The 27349-nt window shown below is 32.7% G+C and overlaps 4 protein-coding genes across 4 annotated transcripts; all 4 read left to right on the top strand.

Moving 5' to 3' along the window:
* Positions 1–108: 108 nt before the first annotated feature.
* LOC18038171 (protein LURP-one-related 10) lies at positions 109–1419 on the top strand. The gene is made up of 3 exons (XM_006429463.2): positions 109–538; positions 641–868; positions 962–1419. The coding sequence occupies exons 1-3, from the start codon at positions 203–205 to the stop codon at positions 1112–1114; spliced, it is 717 nt and encodes a 238-aa protein (XP_006429526.2). The 5' UTR covers positions 109–202; the 3' UTR covers positions 1115–1419.
* A 3883-nt stretch (positions 1420–5302) lies between these two features.
* LOC18038172 (protein LURP-one-related 15) lies at positions 5303–6489 on the top strand. The gene is made up of 3 exons (XM_006429464.2): positions 5303–5738; positions 5871–6098; positions 6196–6489. The coding sequence occupies exons 1-3, from the start codon at positions 5460–5462 to the stop codon at positions 6334–6336; spliced, it is 648 nt and encodes a 215-aa protein (XP_006429527.1). The 5' UTR covers positions 5303–5459; the 3' UTR covers positions 6337–6489.
* A 1113-nt stretch (positions 6490–7602) lies between these two features.
* Positions 7603–8639, top strand: LOC18037961 (protein LURP-one-related 10). The gene is made up of 3 exons (XM_006429465.2): positions 7603–7973; positions 8125–8352; positions 8456–8639. The coding sequence occupies exons 1-3, from the start codon at positions 7698–7700 to the stop codon at positions 8594–8596; spliced, it is 645 nt and encodes a 214-aa protein (XP_006429528.1). The 5' UTR covers positions 7603–7697; the 3' UTR covers positions 8597–8639.
* Positions 8640–13608: 4969 nt separating this feature from the next.
* LOC18037962 (protein LURP-one-related 10) lies at positions 13609–16176 on the top strand. Its single transcript, XM_006429466.2, has 3 exons — positions 13609–14121; positions 15669–15872; positions 15979–16176. Exons 1-3 carry the CDS (start codon positions 13843–13845, stop codon positions 16174–16176), a joined length of 681 nt encoding a protein of 226 aa, XP_006429529.1. The 5' UTR covers positions 13609–13842.
* The last annotated feature ends 11173 nt before the right edge of the window (positions 16177–27349 follow it).

A 27349-nucleotide genomic window follows, 5' to 3' on the forward strand; every position in this document is an offset into this window, starting at 1 on the left:
CATCAGAGAAATCATTAATTCATGAACTATTCGAGATATTTTGTTTCTTTTCATCGTGTGGTTCACACTCGATTGCCATGTCAATTATTACCACTCAGAAATGATCAGTGCCCTTCTTTGCATATATCTATATATTAAGAATCCTCATGCAAGTCTAAAACCTATACCAATTGGAGGTGCGAGCAAAGGCTCGTATCATATCATGGAGCAACCAATTACACAACACACTGCAGACCAGATGCCACAGCAACCAAACCCACAGCAAATTCCACAGCAGCCAATTAATATTCCAGCGCCAACTCCAGCACCAACAATATATTCCAATCCGGTTTCGGTAATCGGCCCTCAGTATTGCCTTCCTTATCCCGTTGATCTATCCATCGTTAGAAAGTTTTTAACCCTCACCGATGGCAGTTTTGCTGTCACTGATATCAATGACAATCTCATGTTCAAAGTGAAAGAAAAACTTATAAGCCTCCATGACAAGCGGACTCTACTTGATCCTGCTGGCAACCCTATTGTCACCATAACAGAGAAAGTACACGCTTTCATTTCCGTACTCTACAGAATGCGGACTAGTTAACAATAATATTGCTAATTTATTTTTCTTTGTTGTTTTACTACTTGTATACATATGCAGGTTTTTTCCTTGCACGAGAAGCATTTTGTATTCAGGGGGGCTAGCACAGACACTAAAGATCTTCTCTTTACTGTGGAAAGATCTTCAGTGATCCAATTGAAGACCACTTTGAACGTCTACCTGGCAAGTAACACCAAACAAGATGTTTGCGATTTCAAGATCAAAGGCAGCTGGACTGAAAAATCTTGTGTTGTATATGCTGGAGAGTCAAACACAATTGTTGCCCAGGTAACTAAAATATTTAAGATACATAATTAATTGCAGCTCTATATCAATAATAATTCTTTTTTATTATCTAATTGATAATCGTTGGGCTTGCAGATGCACAAAAAGACAACTGCGGGCAGTGTCTTGCTCAACAAGGACAGGTTCACTGTGACAGTTTATCCGAACATAGACTATGCGTTTATAGTAGCCCTGATCGTGATCCTCGATGATATCAACGGTGATGATGATACGAGTGAGATAATTTAGATTTGAAATTGCTACTATAAAGTGAAAAATAGTGTGTCTGTTTGATGTAATTCAAGTAAGATGCTGTATCCGTGGCTTTGGTTTTCCTTGATTTCAAAACCCTTTGCAGTAGCCAGCTAGTTAAAAGTACTTTTGCTTTCAATAAAGGCTATAGCTATAGCTTTTGTTCGAGGCTTGCTTTTGTGGAGACTTTGTTGTTTGGAAGCCATTGGGCTTGTAGCACAAGTCAGATGGATGGCTAGTGCTCTCGACAATGTTGAGGACACTAAAATGATGGTCGGCTAGTGCTAGTAGACACGTTGTAAAATTAAAAGATGAATAATTAAAAAAAAAAAAGAAGAGAATCCAATTCCTATAATATAATGCCAAGTTATAGTTACTAAACAAACAATAGGATGCAAATCTTATAATTTGAGAGATATAAATGTAGAAATCAGAACTGAATTAATTAAAGTAATTACGCAGCCAGTAGCCACCATAATGGAAATTTCATAGGCAAAGAACAATCTTCTGCAGTTGAAAAATACATAAAACTATAAGGCACGTGTTGTGGGATAACTTTGGGGGATTGGATTATTTTGACAATTTCAGTCACGTGTTTGATGTATGGAAATTAAGTTGGGGTAGTTTAATCCTATAGGTCCAAACTTTTTAATCATGGGCTCATAAAATAAAAATAAGAAGTTTTATCTCATTTGAGAGCCACGGGATAACATAGGATAAAATTTTGGAAGTAAAAAATTTACGTCCAAAATAAATTCTTGTGTTAATTGCAATTATTACATTACTAATCCAGATTAATATTTAGATAACTAGTTTGTTTCACTAAGCATTTTATTTGACAACGATGTGAATTTGAAATTTGTAATATTCATTTCATGATATAAAAGTGTATATTTATAACAATTTACAATTATTAATCAAATATTTTGAGATTAATAATTTAATTTATATTAGCATATTTATTTATCTAATTTTTTTTTATTTCTAAATTATCTGTTAGTCTAATCCAATCCTCTAATACACCAAATGCAAGACTATATTATAAGCAATTCAGTCCAATCCCATAAACCAAATCCAATCATTGTGTCATATCAAACCCACAAAGATCAGGCAACAAAGCCAAACAAAAATTGGACCTTTAACTCTAAATGATTTAGACTTAAGATTTCTTCCTTGATGATATATAGCATCAAACATTATAAAAAGTTTCATTTCAGATTCTCCTCAGTCCACGCAGACACGGATTTAAGTTCCACTTGGTCCTGCTGTCAGCAGCAGTATTTAATAATATGTATAGATGTTATAAAAACATTGAACCAGCAAGTCAACAAGTCGTATTATCGAAGCAACTTGCGGGTATTATGGGAAATAAAAGTTATTTTACCAATATAATTAGGGTGTGTTTGTTACATTGTTTGTATTTCATTAGACTAAATTGCATTATATTTTAATGCATTTTCAAGCATATCCACTAATCAATATAATTTTACTAGTCTAAATCTTGTGTCGTTTATGCTGCAGAGTCAAAAAAAGAATTTTAAAAAAAAGGATTAATGTGAGGAGTACTGCAACACCCTAAATCTAACACATGCAGAGCATATAATAAAAGAGGTTGCTTACAAATCGTAATCGTTGCACAAAGACATCAAATTAAGATACTTCAAGTTTTATTCAAATAAATCCATAAATCCACAAGTATCATACTAAACATTTTCTCTCAAAGTCATAAATATAACAAAATTCTCAAAGTCCTCCAATTACAAGTTAAGCAGATAAACAAACTTAAAGGAAACAGAAGTTCATCATCTCTTATTCAACTAGCAAAAGTAAATAAATATCTAGTTTCAAAGATAACCACACCTCTTAGCAACTTACTCAATCTGCAAAAAGTAACGATGAGGTGTGAATCATCAACTTGGTAAATAACACTATTCCTAATACAGTAGGGTTATCAGGTACCAAAGGTATTGCAAGCCCTTTTTATCAAATCATTTATTAGAAACATAAGTTTTACAAAATGACATATTATAATAGAAGGACATAAACTCATAAGTGGTTTAGAATATTAAAAGTATAATTAATCATGAAAACAAATCGTATGACATATATACATATAAAACAAAATGTTTGCTCATATTATATGGTGTCACCTATACTCCAATGACCAGACTATAAAAAGAATTAAAATTAGAATATCATGTGCACAATCAGAATAGAAATCCAAAATTGATCTAGAACATATATATGGTAAAACAAGATCAAAGTCAAAACCAAAATGACTATGGACAATGAGGCAAAACATTTAAATTCATTTTTCATATGTAATGACTTGCATGTAGCACTTTGTACTGAATGTGGCACTTCATGACACTCTAAATCTAAAAAAGGTAGCCCACATAGAGCTTCAAAAGGTAGCCCCCATATAAATTTTTATAAATAATCTAAATTGATATGTAACAAAACATTCATATTGGATTCATACAAGATCCTAGCAACGATTTAGGCTTGCAAAATAAATTTCATTATAACATTTTATAGAAAATTTTATAAAAGATAATCATTTTGCAAAATCAATTACACATTTACAAGCATTTACAATGTTTTGTTAAAACCATAAAAATAATATAATTTTTAGATTCGAAAACATTTGCATAAACATATTTCGTTTTGAAAATTAATTAATTTTTATAGAACTATAAAAACACATGTAGTTATAATGCTATCAAAATAGTCATGCCTTATCCCGAAAAAAAAATCATACATAACTAGTATATTAGGAATGAAGTTACTTACCTCGATAAAAATAATGAACTAAACACACTTCTAAGTTTTCAATAGCCTCAAATACCTCAAACAAATGCAAGATATAACTATTAACAACTTATTTCAACATCCTTGTTTTCTAACTCATACCTGTACAAGTATGATTCTCTGAACTTTTACTTTTAATCTAATCATCAGAATGAACACTATTATACAAAGCTATTCTAGACATCCATGGATATCTCTCATAAAATTTTTAGGACGATCCGATATCAAAATCATTTTCAAAATTATTTGTTTCTTGACAAGTTCAAAATTGTCTCACAATGCCTTAACTAAATAATATAGGTTTTGAGATTTTTATAAAATTATATACTAATAAAAAAATTATAAAATTAAAATTGGGAATAGTAGACATATATCATAACCACTTTTTAAAATTTCAGAATTTTCTGAGTTCACTTGGATCTCTGAATAATTTTGTAAATTTGATCATTCTGCTAAAATCACACTTTTCTAGTGTGAAAATATCTATTTCAAAAATCCGTATAAAATCGGGAACAATGTCAAATTTTATGAAGTAAAATTTATTCAAAAACCCTGCATGTCTAGTTTATAGAAAGATAAGTTTCTTCTCAAAAATCATTTTTCGGTATATATTTTATTCTGAGGTAGCCATACAGTCCATAAACTATTCATTGTGTTTATTGCATCAAGGATTAAATATCAAGACTCAACAATAAAGTAACGCACTATACACAACTTAAACACATCATAAATCATGCATAAAAGTCTGTAATATTCTAAAATTATGCAAAATAAATCACTTAATAGAATATAAAGATAGGAAATCTTATAGAGTGTAGAGGAAATAAGACTTACAAATTGTCAAGTCCCTCTCCTAAGTAAGAGTTCGAATTCAGGGTATGAGGAAACAATTTTAAGCAGCTGAAAGAATGAAAAAAAATGTCATTTGTGAATTTAGGGTCATGAAATAGGGAACAAAAATGGGAATTTATAGGGAATCATAGGAAACTCTATCAACTTTGGAAAGGATAAATATTTTCCAAAATTATTGTATGAATCCTAATTAAGTATATACTCACCCTTATTCTTATCAGCAATTATGTCATTCATGATTTCCTTATAAAATTTTTTCATAATTAACATTATGGAAACCTGGCATTACAAGTACCATATTACACAAATCCAAACCTCCTTGAGTTTATTTAATGCAGCACTATTCATAATAGGAAAGTTTACCAATCATAAGATTGCGTTGCATTATCCAATGCAATCCCTGCGCCAAACACGCCCTTATATCATTAACTAACCCAATAACGCGTATAATAAAAATATTGAACCAACCAGGCAACAAGTTGTATTAAATATGTATTGAAGCAACTCGTCCGTATTATTTGACTTGTTCCTCAAAAAGTGTCTTGGAACCAGTCCATGAGAGCGTGCTTCGATCGATCTTCTTCAACTTTATATATAAAATAAATCATCCTCGATCTTATTTGAAAAAGTTCTCGTTCTCATTAACTTGTCAATTTTACAATCAAGTATCAAACCAATCATGGCACAGCAGCCAGTTAATGTTCCAGCGCCAACTCCCCCACCAAATCCGGCGATGTATTCCAATCCGGTTTCCATTATCGGCCCGCAATATTGCCTTCCCTATCCGGTTGATCTTGCCGTTGTTAGAAAGTTTATGACCCTCGCAGATGGAAGCTTTACTGTCACTGACATCAACGACAACATCATGTTCAAAGTCAAAGAGAAACATTTTAGCCTCCATGACAAGCGGACTCTACTCGATCCTGCCGGCAATCCTGTGGTCACCATAACAGAGAAAGTAAGCCTCTTCAATTAATTCATTTCTGTATTTTACAAAATACAGACTTTGTACAATTATAATTAGCAATTGATCAGTATATCTTGCCAATTCACTTTTCTTCGTTTTTAATTTTTAACTTTTTATATGCAGTTGTTTTCTGCGCACGTGAAGCATTTTGTATTCAGGGGAGCAAGCACAGATGCCAAAGATCTTCTCTTTACTGTGGGAACATCTTCAGTGCTCCAATTGAAGACCGCTTTGAATGTTTTTTTGGCAGGTAACACCAAACAAGAGGTTTGTGATTTTAAGGTCAAAGGCAGCTGGACAGAACGATCCTGTGTTGTTTATGCAGGAGAGTCCAACACAATTGTTGCCCAGGTAGTTAATTAGATAAATAAATAATTGCTGCTATATCATATCAACAATAGTTCTTTCAATTTGATAATCTAATTGACAATTAATGTTGAACTTGCAGATGCACAAAAAGGAAACCGTTGGAAGCTTCTTCCTTAACAAGGATAGATTCGCCGTGACAGTTTATCCCAACATCGACTATGCATTTATAGTAGCCCTGATTGTGATCCTTGATGACATCAACGGTGACAACACTGCATGAGATTACTCATATTTCAGATTTCGGAATTGCTTCTATAAATCACGTAAATAAGTGTGTGGTTATGTATTTTAAGAATGTTCTTGTTTGCCAGTTGCTACATTAATTTCCCTTGTGTCCTAAGTTGTGCAATATAACTTGTCAAAGTATTTGCTTTTGATAAATGTGATTGCTGTAGCTGCTCGATCGTTTCTAACATTTGAACATAGGTTATGTTGTTGGCAAACAACAAGAAGAACAGCAGCAATAACTACTACTGCTACAACAACAACAACAATAATACTAATAATAAAAAGAATTGGACTTTTTGAGTAAGCAGATTAATTGTCCATATTTAAAGTAAAGATTGCTACTAGAAAATGGCCGGATCATTAGTTATACGATCGTAATCTCTTGACGATGCATTTGCAGACACTCAAAACGACCTTTTGAGATGACTGAGTCTTTAAAAGCTTTTTCGAAGCTGTTGCGGGGTTCGTATGGTTAACCTCTTGTGAACAAATCACAAAAAGACAAGAGTACCAAGACCTCCGAGATATTTTTAAATGAATGCATAATTTGACTCTTTTGCTCTGTGCATTATTTCTAAGGGGATTTTTGTTCATTCACGTGCAATAAATGAAGTGAGACCAAATTGGTGTGATGTTTAATGGAGAGGGACCTAGTTAGGTATGATTTTACACATTGGCTCTTGACTTTCTACAAACCAGCGGACGGAGCAGGGAATACTAATAATGACTCCTAAAAGTTATGTAGTTTCAGTTTATTTCGTACTACCCATTATTAATTATAACGTTGATACGAGGTAAATTGTCCTTCACTGTAAAATACCATTGACATGTGACAACATCCACTTCTGACATTTGTCAAGATCGCAGCCAGTTTAAGCAGTCTAAATAGCCCCACCCTTATTTCTTTTTGAGTGTGGGTTCATTTTGAGAGTTCCATTATTTTCCCCCTCTGCCTTCCATTAAGGGTTAATTTCTCCCGCGGGCATCGTTTTGGCCGGGGAAATTTCTTTAATTTTCCTGCATTCTATTGAGAGATTTAAAAATCCTGAGAGGATTTGCATATTTTCCCCTTATTCTTTCTCAGGATTCAAATATCAAAGTGGGTTTATTGAATTCCGTGTCTCATTATTTTTGCAGTTATTAAAATACCCCGGCCCCGAGAGGAATTGTAAAATTTTCTCTTCATTCGTTCATTTTGAGATTTCAAATATCCTGAAGGAATTAATTTGTTGAATTTTCCCCTCATTTTCTTTTTGAAAGTTATTATTATTTTTGGTTTTCCTCGTATACATAGACATACCCAAACCTGAGAATTTTCAGAGAGAAAAACAAAACAGAATTAAAGCTTACATAATGGGGCAATCAAATCCACATCAGCCAATATTTGCAGAGGCAAGTCCAGAAATATATACCAGACCGTATCCGATAATCGGCCCTCAGTACTGCGTCCCATATCCCGTTGATATTGCCATTGTTAGAAAGTTTATGAGCGTCACCGATGGCACTTTCGTTGTCAACGACATTGCCGACAATCTCATGTTCAAAGTCAAAGAAAAACTCATAAGCCTTCATAAGAGGAGGACTGTGCTTGACCCTTATGACAATCCCATCGTCACCGTTACAAAGAAAGTACACTCACTTTCATCGTCGTCATTTCCGTATTTTACAAAATACATACTTATTTATTGCACCTTCATTCGGATATACGCACTGGAGACTTGAGAATGACTCATTTAATTTTTTTTTTCTTTGTTCTTTTTGGTTATTATGCATGTCGCAGTTGATTTCTGCGCACGAGAAGCACTATGTATTCAGGGGAAACAGCACAGATTCTAAAGATCTTCTTTTTACTGTGGGAAAATCTAAAATGATTCAATTGAAGACTACTTTGAATGTTTACTTGGCAAGTAACAATAAACAAGATGTTTGTGATTTTAAGATCAAAGGCAGCTGGCTTGAACGATCTTGCATTTTTTATGCTGGAGAGTCTAAAGCAATTGTTGCCCAGGTAAATTAATTACTTAGTTAAGATACATATGCTTCTATCGATAATAATTGATTCTCTTTAATCTCATTGATTTATAATTACTTAATGTTGGACATAAACGCAGATGCAGAAAAGGATAACAGCCGGAAGCGTCATGCTTGACAAGGACAGGTACACGGTGACAGTTTATCCTAACATTGATTATGCATTTGTAGTAGCCCTGATCGTGATCCTCGATGAAATCAACAATGACGACGATGATTGATGAGAGTATTAGTTTAGATTTCAAAATTGCCTCTATAAAAAGTAAATATTCTGTTCGGTTTAATGTTTGTGCATTTTAAGGTATTCCTTGTTTGCTACGTTAATTTCCCTAATTTGTATGTAGTAAGTTGTACAGTATTGGCTTAATTTTGATAAAATGTTGTGGCTCTAGTTGCTTGTTTAAGAGTGTAATTTTTTACATATATTTCGCTTTGTCAGGGGAAAAAAATTGTTTTCGCCATTATATGTGAGTTTTTGAGCAAAGAGTGAGCAATTGTTTTTTTGAAACGAAGATTGCTGTTAGAAAGTGAAAGGCATTAAAGCAACGGCCGCGTTCATCTTTGATTGAGACTTGTTCAACATTGTTGAGATTAGTTATTTCTCAATGCACACGTTTTAAAGTTTTATACTAAATTATAGCTTAATTTTGTATTAAATTATAGTTAATTGTGGCATTTTAGAATGTCATTGATCCTCAAAAGACTAGAGAAAAATGAGGTTGAGAGAGGATTTCGGTCTTGTCAAAAATTTCGACAAATCTTTGTCTCTGATTTTTTTTTTTTTTTGGTTATAAATTTTGACAATTTTAATTCTATTATTTTAGATTTGACTGGGTTAAAGAATTTTGACATACCAAAATTGAAAATATTTTATTAATTCAAATAAAAAACTTAAAAAAAAAGCATTGTGAATTGTTTCAAAATTTATTTTATATAATTTTTCAAAGTTATTACTTTTTGTGCCCCTCAAATGAATTTTTTATCAATATAATTATTAATAATGTAGAAAAGCTATTTTCCACAATAGAAACTATTTCTTGTTAATAACACAAATACATGACTTCTATGAGTTAGCAACCCATTCTTTTTTTTTTTTTTTATCAGGCACATAAATCTTTTTTTCCAAATTAAATTGAAGAACGTCTCTTTATTTTTCTACATTTATTGAATTAAGTGTTTATAAAAAAAAAACCAAGCAAAAAATGTAATTTGAAAAGAAATAAAAATTAAGTGTTTTTTTTATTATTATAAATTTACTAGTTACAATGGGCAATTCAGTCGTTTTGACCATACGTTAATTTCATTTTTCTTCGGTGAAAGCAGTCAACCGTGATACTTAACAAAAAAACATAATGAACCAGGTGTTTAGAGCAATTAATACACGGTCGAGGTTAAATGGGTGTTGGAAAAACTTACCTTTAATAATCAGGAAAAATGCTATATGTACTGAAAATAGTACAAAATTTAATATAAAAAACACAAAAGTAAAAATAAAAAATAGAGATATTATTTTTTATCTTGTAATTTTTTTGTGCTACTTTTTATCTACATATTCAACATACACGATCCGTAAGTAATGATGAGACGCACAATCTTACTGCGCAAAAGCACAACCCACTTTGTTCACAATGAGCAAGTTGCATTGCTTAGTCTTATGTTGCTATTATGTGATCTCATTGCACATGTATTTATTTATTTATTTTTTTGTTCCCTCCTCATCATCATCAACTTATGCATTATTTGTGTTAAGCTATTATCTTTAGATTTTTCCATTGTCTGGTTCACGCTACTGCCATGTCAATTGTTCCCACTCGCAAATGATCAGTGCCCTTCTTTGCACCCTCATGCAACAATGTCTTCAAACTTCGCCAACTAGCATATTGCAAGCAAGGCTCATATATCATCATGTAGCGACCAATTAAATACCCAGCACATCCCCACGGCAATTGCCTCAGCAACCAAACCTACAACAAATTCTACAGCAGCCAATTATTCCAGCACAGCTGTATATTATTCCAATCTAGTTTCAATTACCGGGCGTTGAACATGTAATTAAGATTTGCGTATTCTTTTCTTTTTCAACAATTAATTATCAGGAGCGATCGAATGGTTAAAGCCGATGTATGGGCCAGCAAAGCAAAATTTGCATTTTAAATAATTGATTAGGGTAACTTCCCCTTTGATCCATAGAGTTAGGATTAGTTATTCAGTTAGTCTTGTGAAAAATTACTCAAAGCGTCTCTGCTTTTTTTTTTTTCATAGTTTGTTGATTCTAATTTTTAGATTACAATAGTATTTTTGTTTATTTATAACGTAGAATTCAAGCAAATTTAGTGAATAATTACGTAGATTTAGTGAATATTGATATAAAATCGTTTTAGATAATTTTTTAAAAGCACAAATACTAATTAACAGAATAATTGCCTAAAATCATATAGATTAAAGAAGCATTCACCCTAACTACTCTAATTGATCATATGTTTCGTTGGACATGCAGATAAGGAAACAACTGGAAGCGTGGAGCTTAACAAGGAAAGATACGCGCTGGCGGTCTATTCTAAAATTGACCATGCATCCCCAACGCATCAACGGTGACAACAAGTCGACAATACCGGCTGATGTGATTGAAAGTTCAGCAAATTTCTACTATAACTAAATATCGTGTTATGTGTACGGGTCTAATGCATGGTTTGTTGGTGTTATCAGATGGTTTGGCTGTTATAGAATTTGACGCGCAGCCACTTATTCATACAATTCTTATGGAACTAACATGTATATATATGAACGTCGCGTTGCTAGCGAGATAGGACGTTGGCTAGTTTTTAGAAGCTTTGGGTTAAAATATTTAATAACAAAATTATGATGGGCTAAATGTTCAAAGTAGATAACATCTACTAAGTTGTTTGATCTGGCTCAAGAATTAATGTGACCGAACGTACAAATGGATAAATGTTATTATTTTGTTCTATTTCCCTTTCCCTCATGAAAGTGCAAAGTGTTAATAGAGGATGAGGTTCTAGGAAATATCCCATATCGAGTTTCTGGACTATTTTATAAGACTTAAGTTCTCTTAATTAAGTAGACTTATTTTGGATTGCAAAACTTAACAATAAAACCGCAATAGGCTAATAACCAAAGTAAATAAACTTAATTATTACGTCTTGGTTATTATAATATGTATTTATATATTCACCCAAGCATATCGTGCAAACTTTATTGTCACGTGTTGAAATCAAAAACTTAATTGGCATGAGTCTTGATGCCATATCTACCTAGAGATTACCTAGTAATTTTATTATGACATGTGACATTAAAATTTGTGCAAGGCTAATGCTAAGTTACATGCATGTAACTTAGAGAGATCCTTTGTGCAATATGTTTGGAAGAATTTGTACGCGCATATGCTATTAGGGTTTTGCTTAGGTGTATGCAGCGTCCCATCAGAATTGCATAGGTAAGTTGTTAAGCGTCAAATTAATCTAAAATCATAACTTACTTAATTAAACCCTTTCAAAAAGAATTAATTATGCAACTCGCTACCAAAATGGAAATTTCCTATGAAACAACGGTCTTATGCAAGTACACGTTCAAAATATGGTCTTGCTAAATTATACATATCATCCGTAACTAGCATTAATGAGCATAATATCATTTTATTTTTTTATATAACTCAATTGTTGGTTGTCAAACCTAAAATTAATTTTCTTTATGACTCAATTGTTGGTTGTCAAACAATTGGAGTGTTTATACCTTAGCAGTTGCCTCAAAATGTACAACATTCAAATTGTTTAGAGTTGATCCGATGGAATCTTTGGTGTGACTTCCCAAATTCAAACTGTACATAGTTGATCCAATGAAATCTCTTCATTGTAACATGTTTCGTAGACATTATTCATCTTAATTAATTTTATTAAAATTTACACTCTTAATTTTTATCCATGTGAATGGAGTTCAAACCCCATATTTCTTGTTTATAAATAAGAGATTTTACCAATCAAAGTAGATGACCACTTTACTAAAAGAAAAATAGGGAGATTGCCAATTTCCCCTCTACTGTAATCAATATATATCATTTATCTCTTATTGTTTTTATAATAGCCAATAACCCCTTGACAACATAAATTTATAATATTATCTTTATTTTTAAATACACTTTTATTCATATTTATTATAGATTAAATAAATCATATGAATGGAAATTAAAATAAAAAATTAGTATTAAAAATAAGAAATATATGTTTTGACGTAAAAAAATTAATAATAAAATATTTTCTTGTACTTTTTTTATTTTGTGAACATTTTCTTATAATAAACATTTTATAATATTTTAAAATTAAATGTAAAAAGTACAAGGAAAATATTTTATTATTTATCTTATAATAATTTATCTTATAATATTTTTTTAATAATTTTTTTATAATTTTATTATAAGAAAATGTTTATAAAATAAAAAAGTACAAGAAAAATATTTTATTATTAATTTTTTTTACATCAAAACATATATTTCTTATTTTTAATACTTAATTTTTTAAATTTCCATTCATGTGATTTATTTAATCTATAATAAATATGAATAAAAGTGTATTTGAAAATAATGGTAATATTGTAAATTTATACTGTCGGGGAGTTATTGACTATTATAAAAATAGTAAGAGATAAATGATATATATTGATTACAGTAGAGGGGAGGTTAGCGATTTCCCAAGAAAATATATAAATTGGTTGCTTAATAGACAAGCTTTATAAAATTATATTTTGAAAAGAATGAATTAAAATTATTCAAGTATAACAAAAATGTTATTTAGACAATTTAACCCCCAAAAACACCCCTCAAAAAGTCTAAATTTTGAACTTTTCTCAGTAAAAATAAAATATCTTTTTATCTTTTAAAAGTCTACTCTTAAGTAATTTATAAAAAAAGGTTTTAAAAAATTAAAAAAAATCTTTTAACCAATATATCAGTGCAAATGAAAGTGATTAGAACATGCAAATATTTATATTTAAAAAAGAAAAAAGTAAAAAAATAAAAATAAAAGGAAAAAGAAAGAACGGCGTGGCCTTAATGAAAAGAACCCGATGAATTCAAAACGTACGTAATCAAATTTTATTTTGTACTTTCTATAGTCTGTGGACACGGTTTCAGGACGTGTCTTCAATTATTATCTATAGTCAATAACGTATCTATTTCTATTGAACCATCCACAGGGAAAAACAAATTAAGAAACCTGAAGCAACTCGGCCTTAAAATTATCATTTGACTGGTTCTTCTTGCAACTTCTTAGAAACGCAGTCCATAAAAATTATACAAAAGCCTGCCTTTATTATAATCCTCCTCAACTCCGCATAAATATCTAAGCACAAGCTGAAATTTTTTTCAGCATTTCAAGAAAGAATAATTAAGTTGTGTTAATTGACCATCCAAAATTAATCTCCACTAGTTATCGACACACACCATTCGACACACACCATGGCACAGCAGCCAAGTCTCATCGGCGGCGGCGCGGCTGTAGCTGTAATTAGCCCTCGGTATTGCTGCCCTTACCCTGTGGATCTGGCAATTGTGAGGAAAGTGATGACCATCACTGATGGCAACTTTGTTGTCACAGACACAAACGGTAACATCCTTTTTAAAGTTAAGGGTGTGTTCTTAACTTTCATTCACCAGCGTCGAGTTCTACTCGACGGGGCCGGGAATCCCATCTTAACTCTCAGAGAAAAGGCAATGACTGCACATCACAGGTGGCAAGTGTTGGGAAAATATGCTCTTTAAAAGCATATGTATTTATTTAATTGTAATAAATTATTTTTTTAATTAATAAAATAAATGAGGTATTTTATTCAAATATCTTAATTGCATTAATACTTGTATTAAAGTCCATTTAATCATATTATATGTATTTATGTGATCACCATGTGGATTCATAGAAGATATAAATACAAGTTATCTTATGATTAAATAAATTTAGTTCGCAGTTGATAAATAAAGTTGGGCACTTTATTTAGGTATAGACTGTAATAAATTCATTGAATGATTTGTCTTAATCATGTATGAATTTATTGATGTAGTACGACTACATTGAACAGGATCACATATGAGATTTAATTAACTTTGTAATAACTGTCAGACTTATTAAATCTCATAGGCGTTGATTTTACTGTACTCTTAATCTTGAGTTAATTATGATTTCATGATTGTAATTGTTATTCCATTTGAGTTACCAATGGGCACGACACATCCTTGTGGTCAAGATTACCCGGTATCTTGGTGGGAGCAATTATGAGTATTGGAGTTATAGATTAACAATATAGAATTTGTACAACACATCTCTTGATGGGTTTTCGGCACTTGATCATAGAATTCTCTGGCCAGAGTGTGTCAACATATTTAGTATGTTGAAAATGATCAGTAGAGAAAACCAATAAGGATCAAGGAATAAGATGTTATTAAATTGATTGGACATTTGAGATATCAATTTAATTAACGATGTGGTACAAAGGATTGTGCAGTAAAGAAATCAATATGGCTTGAGACGAATTATTATTCGAGCATACAATTATGGAAGTCAGTTCCAATTTTTTAGTGGAGTAGATTTGGAATTAAATAATTGGGCTAGTTTAATTACATGCCTAATTATTGTAGCCACTATTGTATGTTCCCAAATGATCCCCGGGTTAGCTCATTTAATTGACTGCACCACTACTGGACTAATAAGTAAGATAACTAGCTATTTGGGTCAAAAGCCTAAATATATCATTTAGTGGGAGGCTCCATTTAATTAGCTTTTGTATAAGGGGCCTTATGTTATTTTACAAGGTGGGTCCCCTATTGAAAAAGAAAATAACGTGAGTTTTATTTAGGGCATTATTTGGAGCCTAGGGTTTTCACAAAAAGGAGATATATAAGGCTTATTTTCTCTAAAGAAAAAAGTGAAGCCACTTTATACAGATCAGAGAATAAGATTTTTCTCTCCATTGTTGAGAGAAAAATCTTCTCGTGCTAGTTGCTTTGGTAGTGATAAAGTCGCCCACACGTCAAGTGCAGATCGAACCTGAGTCATAACCTGGAAGATCATTGGTGACAGTTCGTGATCTAACAAGCGTAGTGGTGACGGATCGTGATCTAACAGGAGTGGTGGTGGCAGATCGTGATCTAGGAGCCTAAATCACTTCAGTGGAAAAGCCAACTCGGATTTTCAAGGTACGATTTCTAGAATACGAATTCTTATATATTATATGAGAGCGATCTTCAAAAGGTTTTATAAAAATTTTAAAAACTTGATTTTTCCCCAACAGCAAGTGTTCAGAGGAGAGAGCACGGAGCCTCAGGATTTGATCTTCAGTGCTAAGATGTCTTCAATGTGGAATGTCAGGACTAAATTGGATGTGTTTTTAGCAAATAACACAAAAGAAGATGTTTGTGATTTCAGAGTCAAAGGCAGCTGGTTTGAGCGTTCTTGTACAATCTATGCTGGCGAGTCTTCCACGATCATTGCTCAGGTATATATAATGATATGCATGTGGATCGAACTAATCAGTACTAATTAACTTCTTTGCGATTTGAGACGTAAAACTTGTTTGATTAGTTAAAAATTTTATTATGCAGATGCACAAGAAGCATACAGTTCAAAGTATCTTGATTGGCAAGGACAATTTCGCGGTGACAGTGTATCCTAACATCGACTACGCATTCATTGTGGCGCTTATTGTGATTCTTGATGAGATTAATCACGCCAGCTCTAGTTCCAGTGGTGGTGGTGCTGCTGATGTTGGAGTCGATTTTGGTGCTATGTTTTCAGGCTGATTGTAACAGAGTGGTCTCATTATATAATGAACGATTTCATAAAGGGGTGATTAGCGAGATCAGCTTTATATCTATTTATTGTGGAAATATGTCAGAATTTGAATGATTTAATATCTGTTTTGGTTTCATTTAGGAAAATGCCGAAAATCTTTTGCCTTACAATTGCAGCAAATCCAACATTAATTAATTTATCTCTGGCTCGGTCGTTGTCACACCACTCGTATGCAGATCTGGGAGGCTGCTTCGAGCAGCAAAAGCAGTGGTTTAAGAAAGAGGGAAAGAGCAAGCAAAGGCAAAAGGCACCACCATCTATACAGCATCGAGTTCGTAAGACTACAAGAATTTACAAGTTCTTATTGTAAAAATTGCATTGCATACAAATTTTATTCTTTACAGTCAGAGTAATCGTTCTCCATCATACTCAACCATAATTTACTTCCAAAAATTGATAAATTCGATGTAGTATTTCAACATTATTTTCTGGTTAACTGAAAATTTTCTTATATATATGATGCAAAAAACAGATACTTAGAGAAATAATAAAATAAAGTAACAGAGAGACTGGGTGTGTGGAAAAGAAGAAGATGAATCGGGTCAATTTTGGAATCAAAGTGGGGTTGAAAATTAATTCGTATTCATGACGGGTTTGTTAAGGTAATTAGAGAGTGACAATAGTCCAATTCTATCTACTTAGCTTTTAGGTACCAATTATTACGCTGTGTCTACATATTCACCCAATAGCATATTGCGCAACCTTCACAACCACATGCTGCTGCAAAAAACATTGTTGGTATTTGTCGTGGTGCAATAGCTAGAGGGTTAGTTGATAATTCCATTTATGCCATGTGCCATTAAAGTTCGCATAATATTTTTGGACAAATATGTAGACACCGGTGTTGGTGGATTTTCGGATACGGAGGCAAATAACAACAAGATAATTTGATAGGATTTGAGACGTGTTTGTACACTTTATTTTAAGGTTTTATTTGCCCTCACCACTCTTGGTTTGCTATTGAGTTTAATGGCAAATTACCCCCAAGATATAACAAATCATGAATACAATCTCTAGCAAATAAGATTGTATTCCAGAACACTCAAGAAATTTGTAAAAATTTGATATTAATCTAATGTGTGTGTCTATTTTTAATGAAGAAGATGTTTATTTAAAAGAATATAACCATTAGAAAATGGTACTTCTTCAAAGACTTCTTTTTTTTTGTTTGAAAATTGCATCCATTCACAATTGAAATTTTCAAGCATGCTAACTGTTTTTCTAGTTGACGCGAAAATATATTCTCTGGAAGAAAACAATTAGTCGTTTTCTCAATAACGGTGAGCCGTTTTATTTCAGAATGTAAAAATAAGTTGCTATCTGAAAATAAACGGTTAGCTGTTTTTTGTAGAACATAAAACATGCTCTCTGTAATTAAACGATTAGTCGTTTTTGGTAAAACATAAAATATGCTCTCTGGAATAAAACGGCTTGAAACGGCAAGCCGTTTTATTCCAGAATGTCAAACCAAAATTTAAAAATGTTACAATCTCTCTTACAATCCCCTACTAGATTATAATATTTTTCAGATTTATTAATGATAAACTTATACATACAAAAAGGTATCTTTCAATTTTAACCTTTAATTAGTGAGTGAAATTCAAAGCATTTACAAGACAATAGTGTGCTAAGCATTAAACTTTGTCTCTTAAGTAAATACAGGAAATACATCACATATAAGCTATCCCATATTTCAAAGTTATGTTCCAATATTTAGCATTATTCTGGCTTTGTGCTCTATCTTGGATTCATGAACATTTACAAGATTAAACCATGATCTTGTTAGAAACGGCACCATTTCTTATGTTCATTTAGGTGAAGCTTCAAATCATGTCATTAGCTACTATAAGACTTGAACTTCATTAAGAGTAAATACTCAACCTCAATCTCGTAGCTATTTGCACCGAACATCTCAAATGAGATTATTTATTTTCGTTGCCAAACCAGTCACATAACAACAACTTGTTATTACCCATTTAACTATGGAATAACGGTATAACTATTACATAGTTGGGTTACCGTTGTTGGTGACTTTATTAATGAAAGGTTTCAATCTCATTCCAAAAGATGTATCCTTAACTAAATCTCTTGAAAGACCTTTTGTTAAAGGATCCGCTAGGTTTTTATTAGTCCTAACATAAACAATATTAATAACACCATATGTTATTAATTGTTTCACATATTCATGTCTCAAGCTAATAAGTCTAGACTTTCCATTATACACTTTATTATAAGCTCGAGACAATGTAGCTTCACTATCGCAGTATAAAGAAATAGATGGTATCGGTTGTGGCCATAACACTATGTCAAACAACAAATTTCTCAGCCATTTTGCTTCCTTGCCTGCAGCTACAAGTACTATAAACTCACTTTCCATTGTTGAATGAGTTATGCACGTTTGTTTCTTTGAAGCACAAGAAATAGCTCCTCCAGCAATTGTAAAAATCCAACCAGAAGTAGATTTATTATCACTTGTATTGGTCATCCAACTAGCATCCGAATATCCTTCTAGTACTTCAGGATAATCATTATAAAACAAACCCAAATTTATGGTCCTTTTAAGATAATCAAGTATCCTACCAATTGCTTTCGAGTGTTCAACACTAGGGTTACTCGTGAATCTTGACATTTTACAAACCGCAAAAGCTATATCAGGCCTCGTACAATGCATAGCATACATCAAGCTACCAATAGCATTAGCATATTCTTGTTGTGCTACTACTCGGCCTGAATTCTCTAATAATTTAATACTAGAATCATATGGGGTATAGCTTCTTTAAATTTCAAATAATTGAATTTAAGAAGCACTTTCTCTATGTAATGAGATTGACATAACGAGTAACCCCCACTATATTTCTTCACTTTGACACCTAAGATAATATCTACTTCACCAAGATCTTTCATCTAAAATTGTGAAGTTAAATACTTTTTTGTATTATTTACTCATTGCATATTTGTTCCAAAGTAAGCAAGTCATCAACATACAAGCATATAATCACACTAAAATCATTCGTAAATTTAAAATATATACATTTATCAGCATTATTATGCTTAAAACCATGAGATAAGATTACCGAATCAAACTTCTCATGCCATTGTTTTGGTGCTTGCTTTAAACCATAAAGTGACTTGACTAACTTGCATACATTTTTCTCATTTCCAGGCAAAACAAATCCTTCATGTTGTTCCATATAGATTTCTTCATCAAGATCACCATTAAGAAAAGCGGTTTTAACATCTATTTGATTCATATACAAATTGTTCAATGAAGCAATTGCAAATAACACTCTTATAGATGTTAATCTTGCCACCAGAGCATATGTATCGAAATAATCAATACCATTTCTTTGCTTAAACCCTTTGGTTACTAATCTATCCTTAAAAGTTTGCAAAGAACCATCACTGTTGTACTTTTTTTTAAACACCCATTTGATGCTAATTGGTTTAGATCCTGAAGGAAGATCAACCAATACCCATGTTCGATTTGACATGATCGAATCCATTTCATCATTTACCGTCTCTCTCCAAAAGGAAGCGTCTCTAGAAGACATAGCTTCGCTAAATGTCTTTGGATCCTTTTCAACATTTAACAACAATGGTACTTTGTTAAGTACATTCTTTCTATCCCCTTCAACTAAGAAGAGTAATGCATGTGATGAAATAAAATCTGGAGCTAAACTCTTTTCTTTCTTTTCGCGTTGACTCCTCCTTGATTCGAAATATGTCATAGACTCTTTCTTTTTATTGTTATTAACTGAGGTACCAGGTGTATTATCACATAATTGATCAATGATTGATTCTAATTCAATATTTGAATCATGTTGAAATTTTTTTTTAATAAATTCAACATCTCTAGATTCCACAATCACATTAAAATCTAAATTTAACAATCTATAAGCCTTGGAATTTTCAGCATATCCTACAAAAACACTTTTCATACCTCTAGCACCTAACTTTGATGATTTATGATCATGTATTTTATAAAAAGCTAAACAACCCCAGACCCTTAAATACATCAAGTTTGATTTTCTTCCTTTCCAAATTTTATAAGGAGATACAGGTGTTTTCAAAGATGTGATTCTATTATGAATATGACATGCAGTGAGTAATGCTTCCCCCCACAAATTGTTTAGTAGTTTTGCATTAAGGATCATGGAAGTTATCATATCCGTAAAAATCATATTCTTCATTTCAGTTAAACCATTTTGTTGAGGAGTAAACGGAGCTGATCTTTGGTGAATAATTCCAAATTCTTCACAATAATTATCAAACTCAATTGAGAAATATTCATCACCTCTATCACTTCGAACCATTTTGATTTTCTTATCTTTTTTGTTCTCAACTTCAGCTTTGAAAATTTTAAATTTAGCAAAAACTTCATCTTTTGTTCTAAGTAAATACACATAAGTGTATCTAGAACAATCATCAATAAAAGTGATAAAGTATCACTTACCTCCTCTTGTTAAAATGCCATTATACTCACAAATATCGGTATGTATTAAATCCAATATTTGAGTATTTCGTTCGGCTTTAGGAAAAGGTTTCTTAGTTAATTTAGCGTGGATGCAGATTTCACACTTATGACTTTTAACATCATTGCAATTAATCAAACCATGCTTAGACATGTATTTCAAAGATCTAAAATTCAAATGTGCTAATCTAGCATGCCAAACATCACAAGACTCAACAATATAAGCTAAATTGATATCATTATTATTAATGCTAAGTTTGTACATTCCATCACAAGAATACCTCTTCCCAACAAATATTCCATTTTTTGAGATAATACAAGTATTACCCTCAAGCACAATCTTAAGCCCATGCTTACATATACAACTAGTAGAAACAAGATTCTTTCTAACAGAAGGTACATGAAAGACATTATAAAATGTAACTTTCTTTCCAGAAGTAAATTTAATCTCAACTACTCCTTTCCCTGCTACTATGGCTGCATCATTGCTCCCCATGAGAACCTTTTGTCCTTTTGTTTCTTCTTTGTACGATAAGAAAATTTCTTATCATTACAAACATGAATGGTTGCACCCGAATTGAGCCACCAATCGCAGGACTTAGTTTAAGCCATATTGGTTTCAACAATCATGCCAATTTGCATATCATAAATCATAGCACAAATCTCTTCAGATTTGTCTTTAACAACATTGGCCTTATGAGAATTCACTTATTCATTTTTCTTCTTAAATCTACAATCACTTTGGCGATGACCTTTCTTGCCACAAAAGAAATAATTTCCAGAAAACTTTTGTGTGTTGGACTTCTTGAATTTCTTGTCATTTTTTACCTTGAAATTCTTTGAAAATTTACTAGCTTCAACAACATTAACCTTAGTAGAATCATGCTTATACTTGGAATCTCGAGACCTTGTCTCTTCTTCAACCACCAAGTGTTTATGTAACTCTTCTAAAGTTATGTTCTTTCTACTATGAAGAAGTTTCTTTCTATAATCATTCCAACTTTGAGGCAATTTAGCAATAATAGCCCCAACTTGAAATGATTCAGAAATTTTAACTTTCAAATCCTGAAGCTTAGTAACTATAATTTGTAATTTATGTATTTGATCAAGAATGGATTTAATGTCTACCATAATAAATTCAAAATATTTAGAGACAAGGAATTTGTAAGTACATTCCTTCTCCGTTTTATATTTGTATTCAAGAGCCTTCCAAATTTCCACCGGAGAAGTCATGGAATTGTAAAGATCATAGAGCCTGTCAAAAAGCGTATTGAGTATGTGTCCCCGATGTTGTGCAAATTCTAATGTACTCGCAAGCGCACGAATCTATTGTAGTATAGATCTATGGTGACGAGTGTCGATCCCACGAGGAGGTGGATTTTAATTGTGTATAGAATTAATTTTGTAAATGGGTTGTTGGATTTATGGTGGAAATGATTTGGTATATGCTAAAACTTAAATTAAAATGGCGAGAATAAATTCTAAAATTGGAATTGCAATGGCGAGAATAAATTGAAGATAATTCTATTGAAATGACGTACTTGGGTATCTGGATCCGTATCAACATGCATCATGGGCTAAATAATCCGTATTAATGCCAATTAAATCATGAGGGGGGAATCCACGCCTCATGAACCACGCTCTAATCAATATGGTGCTAAGGGCTTATCGTGCCAAATAATAATAACCTTATACTAGAGAGCCGGTGTAACCAAGGCGGTATCTAGACAAGACTATTATTATTTGTCGACGAGAAGTCAAAACATCCACAAAAATTAGAGGGGAAGAGAAAATAAATTTACCAAATTAAGCCCATGACACATGTTGAGACTTCACCTTCAACCCAAGCTTGAAAGAAAATTAGCCACTCATAGTTGAACTAGGGGCAAAATAGGAATTTATTAAAATACGAAGAAAATACAAGATGGAGAGGGAATTACAGAAAATGGATCCCAAAAATGGATTCAGAGATATCAAATTAGGGGGGGGAGGCCCCCTTTTTATAGATACATGGAGTAAATCATGGCCATCGGATTAAAAACAGTTTGGACGCTCAGGATTGCGCCACGTCATCAGTCAACAGTCCACGGTTTGACCACGCGGATGAACAGTAACACGGTTTGACCCGGATGAACAGTAACGCGGTTTGGTTGAAAATAATCCTGTGTGATGCATGCACCGTACGCGAGATTTTTCGTCCACTGATATGCTGCCACGTCACCATCAACAGTACATAAGAATTTTAGTCCAACAGGATCGTGACACCTCATCAGTCAATGCCACATCATCGGTCAATGCCACGTCATCATCCGTCTATGTGAACAGTGTCGTGAACAGTAACGTATACAGTACCGTACACGTGAATAGTACCGTACATGGGAATAGTGCCATTTTTCCTTTTATGCTCCTCCTAAGGTTTTCGACCGTCCTGAGTTCAAAAGTGATGTCTGTTTTGCCGTCTGATCTCTCCTTTATTGTGAAATGACTATAATGCCCCTAAAATACATAAAATACTTAATTAAAATAAAACACATGTAATTAAATCACAAGAAGGTTAAATATATAAAAGTAAGGGTTGTTAGTAAGACTTAAAATGTAAAATGACGGTTTTCTCCTTTATAAATATGCATTTTCTAACACTCAACACACCCCCCAACCAGCTTATTGCTAGTCCCTAGCAAATAAAGCGAAAACAAAATTCAAATTCAAAATAATTTTTTTTTTGTTTTAATAGAAACACTCGTATTTATTCCATCAGATTAATGATAGCAATCAAATAAAAGTATAAGCATTATCTCCAGTCTAAAGCAACATCACACCCACATCAACCATCCACATGAATTAGCCCAGTAGACTTTGTTTTAGCTACTCTCAAGAATGACATGTCAAACCCCAAAATCTCACTGGAAGTAGTGACACTCTCACAAATAAATTAATCCCAATAAAAATAGTCACTCCAATGAATGGTAATTGAGAGAGAAAATAATAAAGAAGTGATATCACATGCTCTCACCAAGATGAAATAAATATGCCCTCAGCTTAGAAATAATACGATCTCAAGTCAAATAAAATGTTAGTCAACCCACTTTATTTATCTCTTTTTTTTTTTTAATTATGCATCACTACATCTTTTTAGCCCATATAACTAGCTTCTACTTCAAACTATAGTTCCCTAAAATCAAGAAGGACTTTTATTAGGACGAAACGTAGGCTAGGGACATGGCTAACAAAGAAGGAAAATAAGGAAAACAAAGTGTATGTTTGAGAAAAATGCAGAGAATTTTTTTTTTTTTTTGGAAGTTGCAAGGTGGATTTCACCTATTTTTATTCTTTTGAAACAACAACTTTTGTTTTTGTTTTTGTTTTTGTTTTTTTTTTGTTTTTTTTTTTTTGCTTTTATTTGGCATAACTTCACTGAACAAAATAATTATTTACATTTTCTCAAACATAAATAGGTGATGGAACTTATAAGATATCGGGTAATACTCCAAATCGGAGTGGGTCAAGATGATAAGTTGACAAAGAAAAGGTTTTTTTTTTTTTTTTTTTTAAAGGCTCAAAAGGGTTAACTATGGATATTAAATAAAAGGGATGGCTTGAAAGACTCAAACGGATCAAAGATGGCCTCTCCATCGTCTTTTAGGGCTCTAAATAATCTTCCATATCTACTAGTTAGATGGGCCTCCAAATGTAGCAACACACTCTTTTTTCTTTTTCTTTTTTCTCTTTTTTTTTATTTTACAATTTTTTTTTTAAGGGTTAACTCAAAAGTAATTTAGAGATCGTGTATAAAATAATAAACTGCTAAGCTGTATAAAGAGTGGGCAAAAGGGTTATTCTCCAAGAAAAATAATAGGCTCAAAAACTCACTTGGTACTTATTATGACATGTTCATTCCTTCAAGCAACTCACATTTGTCTCCGACATCAACATGTAAAGTAGCAAACATAGCGTAACATCACTTAAGACCAAAGATAATACAAATACTAAAATTTGAAATTAATCATGTCATCCAATGTTAAAACAAATCACACATTTTTTTTTTTAAACATCATTCTACCCCCCCAACCTATTCTAAACATGAAAGGAAAATATGCATGCAGAAATGTGAAAATGATGTATAAAAACTAATTAGAAAAGTTACACGTAAAATGATAGAAAACGAAAATGATTTTTTTTTTTTAAAAGAAGATGCGTTTCTAGAGGAACTACACTCCATATTCAGCCATCTTCGACTCAAAAGTTGGAAAATGTATATTTATAGAGGAGAAATTAAAGAAGAAAAATAAACATAAACACATAATAAAGAAAAAGAAAATGTCTGAATTTTTTTTTTTTGAAATTTTTTTTTCAAACAATGAAGATGCGTTTCTAGAGTAACTACACTCCATATTCAGCCATCTTCAACACAAAAAGTTAGCAACAATTAGTTTCTACAACAAAAAATTAGTAAAAACTTAACCAAAATTCACAATTGTCGACTATTCCCTCCCCCCAACCAGAACGAAACATTGTCCTCAATGTTTGAAATGAAAGAAGTAGAGTTTAGAAGACATCACCTGGGTGGTGCAACACAGAAGAAAATATTTACAGGCGGAGAGTTAAATCTAATTTGTACTTCTTACTGCGGCTACTGTTACCATCATTATTTGGACGCTCCAACACAAAGGTCCAGGGGTCTGGCTCCGGTCGATAAGCTTGTAACATATCAAGTAGCTCATTAGCAGTGTGAGCACAAATAAAGAGTTTTTTCGCATTAGAGGGAATGAAATAGTTTTTTATTGCATGGTTAAGAAATGCGATAAAGCCATCATAAAAGTTATTGACATTTAACAAACCGATGGGTTTCTGGTGAATGTGTAGATGGGCCCAAGATGCTAGTGTCATAAGTGCCTCTAGTGTTGCAAGATCTCCTGGAAGGAAAATAAAAGCATCAGCATGATTAAGCATTTCAGTTATTCTTTCTTGCATACCTGGGACGACTAACTCTTCTCCAGTTGATGAGTCAGACGAACTGCCCAAAGGTTTTAGGGCTCTTGGGATGATGCCTAACACTTGACTTCCTCTGATAAAAGCTGCTTCTGAGACCATTTTGGATAACCCTCGGTTACCTCCTCCATACACCAAGTGTAATTTTCTCGCTGCTATGCTTCGACCAAGATCTATGGCTGCCTCAACGAACTCTTTATGTTTGCCATAGGTAAAACCGGAAAGCACACAAATGTTCTTGAATTGTCTATTGGGAGTAGCTGCCATTGCGATACTTCTAAAAAATAATTTGTGAGTGCTTGACAAAAGATATCACATTTAAGAGTCTTGGTGATAGTGGGTCATGGTTGTGTATGAGGTAATATGTCAGTGTCAAATAACGCGTAAAGCACGTGCTCGCAAGTCAAAAAGAAAACAGTAAAAAGGAAAAAGCAAACAGTAATAAAATTATTAAAGACAATAATGCAAACAATAAGACAATAGTGAAATAAAATAACAATAAAGTAAAAGGATATTTACAGGTAGTTGCGACTGTGGCTCACATCTTCCTCTGGTTTTACGTCCAGAAACGGCTTGAACGCCCTCTATGGGTCGAGGATAGGCTTCCTATCCAGTTTTCTTATAAACTGGCAAACAGGGTCGTTTATAGTCAGATTCCCGAGACTATATCGTGCATGCTCTTTCTGGAATAATGGCCATAACTGGAGAATCGCTCCTTGCACATATCCACTGGGATGCGTTTCAAGAGACAAAAGGATATCATCCAATGACTCCTTATTCAAGCCATCCCTAATGAATTGAATCTTATCTTCCCTGTTATCAGACATCATTCCTAAAGAACATGGGTTTTTATTGCAACTCATTCTGGCACACTTACGACAAGCAACAGAAATTCTTCGAGCTCGTCGTTTTCTTGCATAATTTCCTTTACCACAACCAGGCATGAATGCAATAAATTTTGGAGGTAACTCACCTGCCGATCGTACTTTAGCCTCGATTAACCAACGGATGTCAGCAGGTATGTTATTCCTCATGAGTAATCGCATGCGTTCGGACCGAGCTTTATAGATCGTAAGGAGGGCATTCTGAGGAAGTGAAGGGAATCGCTTGTGAAGCTTTGCTAGAATCTCGTTTCTGTCCATACTTTCGCCTCAGAATATCAGTTATTATGGGAAACTGAAGTAACCGACTTGATTGTCACGGAGTACCGTTATCCGCCACTTCACCGGGGTAACAAACTAAAGCACATAAACAGAAAAACAAATTAAAACACACAAAGAAAATTAAAATCGTCCTCTTATTGAATTTACCTCAAGCTCCAACTGGATGTCGTAAACACTTCTCTCAATGTCTCTGAGTTGGCTTTCTAAACCCTCAACATAGGCTACTAATTCTGGTGGTTGTAGAGCCCAAATGCGTTGTGTTTTACAAAATTGAATCTGCCTTTTGAGATGAGTTTTGACACGTTGAAGTGGTTTAAGAATGTTCAGGAGGAACGGTCTAAGTATGAGACTCATGATTAACAATGATAAGAGAAAACTTAATGGTAAAATAAACACACTTATGCAAAAACAATTTCAATTAGCAAAAGAATAATAATAAAAAGAAAGAAAGAAAAATCAAATCAACGAAAAGAGAAAAAAAAAATCATTCAAATTTTG

The sequence above is a fragment of the Citrus clementina genome, unplaced genomic scaffold (genome assembly GCF_000493195.1).
Source record: "Citrus clementina cultivar Clemenules unplaced genomic scaffold, Citrus_clementina_v1.0 scaffold_6, whole genome shotgun sequence".
Lineage (NCBI taxonomy): Eukaryota > Viridiplantae > Streptophyta > Magnoliopsida > Sapindales > Rutaceae > Citrus > Citrus x clementina.

Excerpts from the sequence above, each read along its gene's own strand:
- LOC18038172 (XM_006429464.2), top strand. The coding sequence starts at position 5,460 with ATGGCACAGCAGCCAGTTAATGTTCCAGCGCCAACTCCCCCACCAAAT. Across the intron at positions 5,739-5,870 it reads TGGTCACCATAACAGAGAAA|TTGTTTTCTGCGCACGTGAA; the intron begins GTAAGCCTCTTC and ends TTTTATATGCAG. Across the intron at positions 6,099-6,195 it reads CCAACACAATTGTTGCCCAG|ATGCACAAAAAGGAAACCGT; the intron begins GTAGTTAATTAG and ends TTGAACTTGCAG.
- LOC18037962 (XM_006429466.2), top strand. The coding sequence starts at position 13,843 with ATGGCACAGCAGCCAAGTCTCATCGGCGGCGGCGCGGCTGTAGCTGTA. Across the intron at positions 14,122-15,668 it reads CTGCACATCACAGGTGGCAA|CAAGTGTTCAGAGGAGAGAG; the intron begins GTGTTGGGAAAA and ends TTTCCCCAACAG. Across the intron at positions 15,873-15,978 it reads CTTCCACGATCATTGCTCAG|ATGCACAAGAAGCATACAGT; the intron begins GTATATATAATG and ends TTTATTATGCAG.
- LOC18037961 (XM_006429465.2), top strand. The coding sequence starts at position 7,698 with ATGGGGCAATCAAATCCACATCAGCCAATATTTGCAGAGGCAAGTCCA. Across the intron at positions 7,974-8,124 it reads TCGTCACCGTTACAAAGAAA|TTGATTTCTGCGCACGAGAA; the intron begins GTACACTCACTT and ends TGCATGTCGCAG. Across the intron at positions 8,353-8,455 it reads CTAAAGCAATTGTTGCCCAG|ATGCAGAAAAGGATAACAGC; the intron begins GTAAATTAATTA and ends ACATAAACGCAG.
- LOC18038171 (XM_006429463.2), top strand. The coding sequence starts at position 203 with ATGGAGCAACCAATTACACAACACACTGCAGACCAGATGCCACAGCAA. Across the intron at positions 539-640 it reads TTGTCACCATAACAGAGAAA|GTTTTTTCCTTGCACGAGAA; the intron begins GTACACGCTTTC and ends ATACATATGCAG. Across the intron at positions 869-961 it reads CAAACACAATTGTTGCCCAG|ATGCACAAAAAGACAACTGC; the intron begins GTAACTAAAATA and ends TTGGGCTTGCAG.